Source organism: Acanthisitta chloris, unplaced genomic scaffold (assembly GCF_000695815.1).
Source record: "Acanthisitta chloris isolate BGI_N310 unplaced genomic scaffold, ASM69581v1 scaffold26074, whole genome shotgun sequence".
NCBI lineage: Eukaryota > Metazoa > Chordata > Aves > Passeriformes > Acanthisittidae > Acanthisitta > Acanthisitta chloris.
In genome coordinates this window covers 2,424-11,747 of record NW_008668004.1, presented here as the reverse complement: position 1 = coordinate 11,747, position 9,324 = coordinate 2,424, and the positions used below count along the sequence as shown (strand labels likewise).

Here is a 9,324-nt window from a genome sequence, read left to right as displayed (position 1 = left end):
GGGTTTCTCCAGCCATATAGCAGCCCTGGGGCTGATGCAATAGTACAGCAGTGTGGGTGGACAGCAGGACAGGCAGGACACCTCGTTGCTGCCCCCAAGAAGCAGCTGCCTTGCTGCTGCCCTCGACTTTGAGGTGAGCTGGGAGGGCTGAAGGCTCTCTTTAGAAGCAGGTGAGTCCCGTGGGGCAGTGGAGGGGAGGCTGTTCTGCAAGCTGGCAGGGCAGCTTGGGGGTGGTGGGGACTCCTAGTCCCAAAGGCTCCCTCAGGCTGTCCATCTCGTGCTGTGTCATGTCGAGAAAGTGGTAGAGTCAGGTGCTACAGGGTAACCCCGGGCAGGGGCTGAGATAGCCCTGGTGCTCTGGGGCCACAGGCTTGGAAGAGGTGAGATACCTGAGTCCACAGGACAGGGCAGGGTGCAGGCAGGGCTGCACACTGGTGTGAAGCATCTGACCGGGGCTTGCTAGGACAGAGACAGGGCTGCCATTGCTGGCTGGGATGGGATGCAGTGGTGAGCTGTTCTGGGAGGTTGGGACCAGGGCAGCGTGCTCAGGCCCAGAACTGTGCTGCTGGCTTTGGTGTGCTGGCAGAGGTGGGAAGCAGTGCCTGCATCGTGGATTATCGCCAGGTATTGTGTGTTGTGCTACAGCTACAGTGTCTGTTGGCAGCAGTGTGGGTTGCTGTCCTCGCTGTCCCGTCTCACAGCTGGGTGAGCAGCAGGAGGGCAGTTGTGGTGGCATTGGTATTAGGCTGGCTTTGAGCATGCTGTGTGTCAGGCTGATGGTGAGAGGGACCACAGCCCAGCCTGAGACATGGCTGGACCCCCTCTGTTATCCCAGTGGCAGGATCGGAGCAGCATGGGGAGGAGTGAGGTTTAGGCCTGAGGATGAGGTCAAAAGTACCCAGCCTGGGGAAAGCTGGAGGAAGGAAAAGGCAGGATGAGAACAGAGCTGCTGACCCCAGTGCCAGGTATGGGGAGCAGAGGTGACCAGGTTGGGTGCTTGGGCTGCATTTGGGAGCTGGGATGCAGCAGGGAGGGGAGCAGGCTGGCTAATGCTCTGATAACCATGTACTGTGGTGCTGCTGTCCTCACTGCTTTGTGCCATCTCTGCTCTGGAAAGAGAATAAATTTGTATTTATACTGAGACCTGGATCAGTGCTCTGGCCTCTTCTGTCCATGCACCTTGGCTGAGTCAGCTCCCGTTGCTGCACCATCCTGGCACTGCTCGTGCAGGGCTGCTGGGACACAGCCTTGCACTGTGTCACCCTGGCTGTCCACACCACTTGAGGCAGAACAGAAGCTGTGAGCACAGCACCTGGTTCCTCAGATACAGTTGTGTTCCTCAACCACCATCTTAGTCCTCTTTTAGCAAGGTTTGTACAGGACCATGTGGCAGTCTGAGGGCTGGGACAGGGGTTTTGTGGGGACAGTCCCTCTTTTTCACTCAGGAACTTTTGCTGTAGGAAACCCTTCAGCCCCAGGAAAGATGTAGGCAGCAGTGGGATGTTGGGCAAGCAAGGCAGTCCTCTCCCCCCACACCTTTTCTCTGGAACTCCATTAAGTCTTCTGTGCCCAGAGGCATCTGAGTGCCTCTGCCCCAAGTGCTGCCTGTGTTCACTATGCCTCTGTGCCAGAGCGAGGGGTTTGGCTGAGGAGTAGCTCAGGGTAAGGCTGAGGTGTCTCAGACCCTCCCCACTGCTTAGGGTACAGTGCAGACTTGGTTGATGGTGATACTTGCCCAGGTCTGGTACTCTTTTGGGCTGGACCTGCTCTCACCCCTGGTTGGAAGGACTGGTGGTGCTGGGCAAAGGCCTGACATGGTGCCACTGTAGGGAAGTTTGGCGACAGCTCACACAGGTGAGATTCAGGAGCTTAAATGGGGGTTAAATGCAGCCTCTTTAACTACTCCTCTCAAGAGCAGCACAAACTGCCCCATCCCAGTACTGCAGGCTCCAGGGAAAGGCAGGAGGTGTGGACTGTGATCAGAGAAGCAGGTCACGTCCAGGAACAAATCCAGAACATGGTGCCAGGGAAGATCTTTTATTTCTCAGCCAGCAAAGCTCAGTGGCGCCCAGCTGAAAGGCTCTGGAGCCCATGAGTCGGGGCAGGGATGCAGCAGGCACTGCTGCACAGTGGGGCTGGTGGGCCTGGCGGCAGCAGGGTGAGAACAGGCGGCAGCAGGGTGAGAACAACATTGTTCCTGTGTCCCTACTGGGCCCGTCCCCAGCCCCGGGGCTCCCTCTCAGGGTACAGTAGCCCCAGTGCCTGTGCTGTGCCTCCTTGTCAGTGATCTGGCAGCCTTTCCCCCAAGCAAGGGTAACTGGCTTTGCTCAGGGCTGACTGTGTGCCCCAGGGTCGTGGCCCTGCTCTTTGCTGTACTGCCCTAGGGGTGCAGCATCCCCTTCTCTGGCTGTTCCACCCAGCTCCTCACCTGCCTTCGAGTAACCAAGCTGGAGCACTGCCTCAGAGGTGAAGCTGTCTGGGCAGATGTTGCCTTCCCCAGCATTTTCTTGTCCACTGTCTGCCTGCTGCTCCCCGCAGCTCAATTCTTCCAGTGCCTCTCCAGGAGTTTTGTCCTTCACCTCTGGGGCCCCCTCAGCTGTCCCCAACCCTTCTCTGGGGTTCCCTGACTCTGGGGGTTTGTTTGGCTGAGCTCTGGCCACACTCTTTGTGCCAGCTTCCTTTGCCCCACTGGCTCCTTGCTCCAGACCCTGCCCAAGCTCTACTGCCCCACATTGTCCTACATCCAGCTTTTCTGTCTCTGCTGGTAGACTCTCTTCATCTTCCTCCACTTTCCCCTTTGCTACCTTCACCTCCTCCCCCCTCTCCTCTTTTTCTTCCTTTTCTTCCTCTTTCTCTACCTCCTCCCTCTCCTCTTTTTCTTCCTCCTTCTCCACCTCTTCCCCCTCCTCCAACTGCTCATCTTCCTCCTCTGCTCCCCCCTCTACTTTCTCCTCCTCCTCTTTTTCTTCCTTCTTCTCCACCTCCTCCCCCTCCTCCAGTTTCTCATCTTCCTCCTCTGCCCTCCCCTCTACCTTCTCCTCCCTCTCCTCTTTTTCTTCCTTTGCTTCCTCCTTCTCCACCTGGTGGTGGGCCTCTTCTTCCTCTTCCCTTTCCTCTTCTTCCTCTTCCCCCTCCTCCTCCTCCTCATCTTGCTCCTCTGCATCCTGCTCCCCCTGCCTGGGGATCTCCAGGACCCCAGGCTTACCCTGTGGTGCCTTGTCCTCCACCATTGCCCTGTTGCCCACCTCCCCAGTCTCCTGCCCCTTGTTGACCCGTGGACCCTTGGGTGACTGGAAGAGTCCCTGGTAGCGCTTCCGATCCTCTACGTGCTTCTTCCTCATCCTCTCCCCCAGCTGCTTCAGCTCCTTCTTCACAGCCGCTGCCATGGAGGGGTCAAGGTGAGCCACACGCAGGAAGTCCTCCCTTGCCTCCCGCTCATTCCAGACAGCAGCATGGGCCTTTGCCCGCTTGAAATAGGCCTTGGCGTTGTCTGCCAGGAGAGAAGAATGTCCAGTGGGGGTCCGGCAGTGCAGGACCACCAGCCACAGGAGCTGGAGACCCTGGGAACCCAGGGGACATGAAGCACATGGAGCAGGAGAACATGGGGTGAACACACCTGTAGGGAGGGCAGGGAGACCTGGTCCATGCACATACCACTGTGGGCAGCAGGGCACAAGGGGTGCAGGGATCATCATGGGCAAGAGGAAGCATGGTGTGGTGAGTGGGAGGAACTAGAGATGCCACTGTGGGCAGGGGAAACCAGGAACATGGGCAGGGGAAACTAAGACATGGGTTCTGCAGTGGATATGGTGACCCAGATGACATAGGTACCATCATGGCCAGAGGGACATGGGATGAGAATTGTCAGAGATAGGGGATCTGGAGGAGAGGGTCCCCAGGGGGCTGTGGGTGCAGCAGGGGGGTTGGATGCAGGCCACAGGTACCATTGTGCTTCTGGAGAAGCTCTGTCGTGTGCTCCAGCACCTCGTAGTACTCGCCAAGCTCCAGCTGGCATTGGCAATAGTTGAGCACCAGCGGCGTGACCAGGCTCTCCAGCTTCAGCCAGTCATCCTCCCATGGGAGAAATAGTGGCTGTGGCCCCCCCCTCCCAGCCACTCAAGGCTCACATGGAAACACTTTGAGGTGCAACCCAGGCAGGGTTGACAGGACGTGGCTGGTCCCACTCACCTTGGCCTGGAGGTTCCTCAGGCAGATGACAGCCTCTTGGTACTTGGCTGCTGCCTGTGCAAACTCCCTGCGGAGGACGAGGCGGTTGCCCTCGCTGTGCAGCACAGGCACTGCTGCCAGCTTCTCCTCCTTGTTCATGGCCCAGGTGTCACGCTTGTATGCTGAGGGGTCCTCCACCTGCATGGGCAGCAAGAGCTGAGCTGCCTGTCCTAGCTAGCTGTTCCCACTCTGGCAGCCTTCCCTGCCATCCCCCTTACCCGGAACAACTCCATGATGAAGATGAGAGGCTGTGGTGTCCGCTGCAGCTCATCCAGGTCATCGTAGCCCGTGCTGTGGTAGTCAAACATATTGCCCATGCCACAACGGTGCTTCTGCCCTTCCAGGGGGTCTCGGCCCTCTGCAATCCTCCGCATGCCCTTGGAGACCAGGGCATACATGCCCGTGTGCTGCAAGGAGGGGGAGCACTCCATTCAGCTGTGTGGGGACTGTCTGCAACTCCTTGTCTGGGGCAGCCCCCCCTGCACTGTGGCTAAGTGCCCTCTGTGCTTGCACCAGACCTTGGACACCTCTGGGATGCATGGTACTGTGCCCTGGCTCTGCAGGAAGAAGGAAAGTGGGCATTGTGGGCCCTTCACTCACGATGATGTCGCACCAGAACTCTGCCACCTCCCCAACTCTCATGGAGCTGAGCAGCGTCTCCCATATCTCCAGCTTGAACATCTTGCCCACGATGATCTCCATGGGCATGCCAGCTTCCCGGCTGTCATCGATCACTGTCCGCTCAAAGTTATCCTTCAGCGTCTGGAAGTGGAAGGTGATCTGCCCCAGAGAAAGCCCATTGAGTCCTCTTGCCAGCCCCAATGATGACTGCTGTGGGGGCAAGCCTGCTCCCAGCTCTCCCTCCACAGCAGGAGCTTGTGTGTGCTACCCACTTGTCTTAAGACAGCAAGCAGATGGTGGAGTGCCTTAAAGCCCATCCATACTATGTCATGCTGCTCCCTATGGAACTCCCTTTATAACCCAGTACAGAGGGTGCTCTCACAGTATGCACCAGGACCTGGTGGAACCCACACTGCTCTGCCCATACCCAAGGGCTGAGGAATCTTCCCAAGAAGAACCTGCTGGCACACCTCACTCCTGCTTGCCACATGTCAGGAAAGGTAGATTTCAGTCACCCACTGGGGCCGCTGAGCTCTAAGGGCACCAGGACAGAGGGAGGTGTCACAGGCCCAGTGAGAAGGGATGGCAGTGTCAGACCCACTCCCTCTCCCAGGGCTTTGGGGTAATGACAACCAAGACACTTTACCTTGCTCCCATCCTGCAACTTTGGCAGCTCCCCTCGGCCTCCATGCAGAATCTTCTTTTTGACCCCTTCCACATTCAGCAGGTAGGTTTCCTCCATGGCTGCTCCTGCCAGCCCCCAGGAGCAGCTCAGAGGTACGTGCACACCAGCACACTCTGCCTCTTCTTGAGCCTCAAGTCTCCTCAGGCGTATCTCTCTTTCTTGACTATCTGGATACACATGTCACCTCCCAAGGCTGCTACCGACCTTTTCCTTTCTGTGCTGGGAGCAGAACTTGGAAGTCTTCTCCCCTTCTCCTGCCCTTTGGGTTGTGAGAGGGGTGTCCTGCCGTAGCACACACTTGCTGAAGCCCCCGGTACCCTCCGTAGAATTCTGTAACTGCCTTTCTAATCCTCTTCCCACCCTGCCAGGTTAATCTGGGATTTGCCTGCCTAGTCTGTGAGGAATTACAGAAACTCCCTGATCAGGAGGCCCTCGTTCCTCCCACAGAATGACAGCATGCAGTCACTTTTGACCCAGCCCCACTCAGAACACTTTGGGGAAGGAGCCCTGCAGTGCCCCAGAAGTGCCCAGGCACAGCTCCCTGCCAGGGGCTGTGTGCAGTCAGACCCTCGGGAGATCATGGAGGAACAGACCAGGGTTGGAAATGGTACTTTATTGAGTTTGGTTGGCAGACACAAAAATCCTCCAACACAAGCTCCTACTACGCCACAGCCCATCAAGCCCAAGACTCATTAAGATGCAGAAACCAGCACTGTGCTGGCCCAGGGTGATCAGTGCTGACTATTTACAGTAAATCCAGTGTTTGGCTGCTTGCACAGGCATAGTCCAATTCTCGGCACCAGCCAAACCCAGCACAATGGATGTGAAAGCAGCTCTGGACACAGAACCTCTAGCACTGCTCAGCAGCACATCTGGCAGCAGAAGTGAGTGACTAAAGCAAAGACTTCAGCATGGCAGGTGACCACCACCTTCAGCTCTGCTCACAGGTACAAAGACCCAGGTCCACCCTCACTTCTCCATGAGGGATTCCAGCTGCTCCTGCAGGGATGCCATCTGAAGAGGGAGTAAGGATTACAGTAAGGAATGGCTGGGACTCTGAGCAGTCCCAGCCCCAGCATTTATGTGTCCCTGTAGATCTACCCACATTGGTGGCTGCTCTGCCTGCCTGTGTGTTCTCCAGAGGTTTGCCTGGGCACCTTTGGGACAGAACTGGCACTGCCCACAGGAACTTGAGTGTAAGAACATCCTGCCTTGGCACCTTGCTGAAACAGAGCTGACCAGGCAGGAGATCTGTCAAGATCCTACAGCCACTGCCTTTCTTGTATATGGGTGCTAGTGGGTTTGTGTGTCATGTTTTACCCCAGGCAGCCATCCTGGCAGCTTTGGACTGCTGACTGAACATATTTTGGCTCTCTGCACCTCCAGAAGGAAGGCTGCAATCAAGCCCATTCCCTCTATCTTTTTCTGCCTTAGGAAGCTCCATGCAACTACAGAGGAGGGACAACCACACCTGACATGTAATACTGGAGTTCACAGCAGCTGGTGTGGTACAGGATTGTGGAAACTTTGTCAGAGGCCAAGCCTGAACTGCCATGCCCCCCAATACTTCCCCCTCCACTGTGCGAGTTTCCTCACCTGCTGCTTCTCTCGCTCTTCCTGCTGCTTGAACTCATCCAGCACGGCCTGGAGACGGGTCTGCAGAGACAAACGCCAAACCACAGTTACCAATGTGTTCTCAACTGAATGGGTGCTGGCACAACATGTCAAATGGTGAAGCAAGTCCCAAGCTGTATTGACATCCACCTCCCTGATCTCCTCTGGTTTCATAGATTGCTTTGCCTCCATGGGGAAATGCAGAACTGTGTAGGCCACACCACAGCTATTTTTAACCTAGCAGGCAAAGGCCCCCGGCTTTTCCAGGGCAGTAGCTAAATCAGCCTGCTGAATCTAATTGCAAGCCAGTGCTAATCAGAAGACTTGAAGAGACCCCAGGAGAGCTCTCACCTTGAGGGCTAAGTTCTCCACTTTCATGATAAGATCCTCTTGGCGCTTTCTCCTGTCTTGAGTCTCCTGAAGCTTACTTTTCAGGTTGTCAATCTGTTTCTGGATGCCCATGGCTGGAAGGGAGAGCAAGCTCAGACCCAGAGCAGCAGCAGAGCCAGGCAGTGCAGCCTACCTGGCATCCTGACAATGCTGCTGTGCTCTGCCACCCACTCACCAATCTGGTTGGACCCCTCATTCTCCTGCTGCTGCCCATCAGACTCATTCAGCTTGTCCTGCAGCTGTCTCTCCAAGTCTTCCTCAGTGTCCATGATGTTCAGGTCTTCATCATCATGATGATCCCTCTCATCTTCATCCTCGCTGCTGCTGCTGATATCATTAAATATCTCCCGTAGTTCATCATGTTCTAGATGGGGGTAAAAGAGTTAAAACACAACTGATGACCTCCCAGCACCCTGTGCTGCCAGGGATCACATCACTCCTTCCTTTGCTCTGGCTAGGGCCACCCCCAGAAAGAATGGGCCCAACGGAACACTTAGAAAGAAAACAAAGAGCCTTCACTACTGCACCTGAGGAGCCATGGCCTTGCTTGTGTCCTGACATCCCTGGGGAGGAGATGTCCAGGCTGGTGAGCGAACCATGGTTGTCTACTTCTTTTGTTTCATCTTCAGCAATGACTTCCCAGCCTGACAGCAGGAACAGATGAGTTAAGGGAAAAAGAGGAATGTGGAAGATGCAGTATGATGAAAGAATGCTAAAAACTGCAGTACATCACTGCCCCGTCTGGCCTTGCAGATATGGATACCCAGGAACAAACACCCCAGACCTCTTTGTTGATGATTTTTCCCCACCAGAGCCCTTTTTGGATGACTTCTCCTCTACTGTTATTTCATTTCCTGCTCAGTACAATAGTACATTCCATAAGAAAGGTCACTTTGAGGAAACAATTAGCTTTGAGCAAGGCAAAGCTGAAGCTCTAAAATCTGAGTGCCTCTTGTGTGTTTATCTCCATCTCCCACACCCATACAAAGCTCGACTTGTTCTTTCCAGAACCCCCAGGTCACACACAGTGTCCTGTCCTACTATTTTCTTGTTAAAAGGATACGGACACTGACAGCTTCGGCATCTGTGCTCAGGAGACGCTTCACCTCTTTTTCCACATCAGGAGACTCAATATACTGGGCCAGAGAGGGGAAAGAGAACAGATGCTGTTAAATGCCTTGTGCATGCTGCTGGTGCTGGTTAATTACAACCTTCCACCTCTGGGCAGAGCCCTGTTTCAAGGCTCTCTTCTCTTAGGCTTCCTGCTCAGCTTTAGCTCATGCTCAGCTGAGAAGTAATTATGCACTCCCCAAAAGCAATCCATATTTTTTGTACAGAGCTCCTTGGTGGGTTGTGTGCTCTCAATTTGCTGATTATTCTGCTTATGAAGTAAGACTTTCTGTTGTATGCAAAAAGTCCTTGAGGTTTTGATGGTCAACTCAACTCCTTCCCATCTCACTCAAAAAAAGGTTTCACTTTTAAATTAGTCATGAATCTTTACTGCAGTGACATCAAATCTCTCCTGTGGGCGACAAGAACGTTTCAAGTAATTTGTTTCCCAAATGTCGTGCAAGGTAACACTCTATCCTGATCTCAGAAACTGCAAAGGAGAGAAGAATGAGTGTTCCCAGCCTCATAGTGCTCCAACACCTTGCCTGGCTTGTGCATATGCACAGAGACAGTCTCTGAACTCCATCTGTTGTCACTCCCCCGGCTGAAGTGACAGTTGTACTATTTGTAGCACTGCCTGTTGGGGAAGGGAATGGGCACGAATTCGTCTTCACAGA

At 54.8% G+C, this 9,324-nt stretch overlaps 2 protein-coding genes across 2 annotated transcripts in view; both read right to left on the bottom strand.

The window, feature by feature from the left end:
* Nucleotides 1-3,281: 3,281 nt before the first annotated feature.
* LOC103800368 (aryl-hydrocarbon-interacting protein-like 1) lies at nucleotides 3,282-5,590 on the bottom strand (the record flags this gene model as incomplete). Its single annotated transcript, XM_009072745.1, has 6 exons — nucleotides 5,495-5,590; nucleotides 4,828-5,007; nucleotides 4,446-4,634; nucleotides 4,189-4,365; nucleotides 3,945-4,092; nucleotides 3,282-3,490 (listed from the first exon to the last, which is right to left on the bottom strand). Coding segments are annotated over exons 1-6 (999 nt in total), but the record flags the coding sequence as incomplete, so codon positions are not given.
* Nucleotides 5,591-6,502: 912 nt separating this feature from the next.
* The window catches only part of TAF7 (TAF7 RNA polymerase II, TATA box binding protein (TBP)-associated factor, 55kDa), a gene marked incomplete at its 5' end in the record, with an annotated part of 4,426 nt that continues 1,604 nt past the window's right edge, over nucleotides 6,503-9,324 (bottom strand). The window contains 6 exons of the mRNA XM_009072744.1: nucleotides 6,503-6,547; nucleotides 7,130-7,189; nucleotides 7,499-7,611; nucleotides 7,713-7,901; nucleotides 8,065-8,181; nucleotides 8,601-8,673. Of these exons, the coding sequence (XP_009070992.1) occupies nucleotides 6,503-6,547; nucleotides 7,130-7,189; nucleotides 7,499-7,611; nucleotides 7,713-7,901; nucleotides 8,065-8,181; nucleotides 8,601-8,673 (597 nt within the window). The remainder of the gene's footprint in view (nucleotides 6,548-7,129; nucleotides 7,190-7,498; nucleotides 7,612-7,712; nucleotides 7,902-8,064; nucleotides 8,182-8,600; nucleotides 8,674-9,324) is intronic.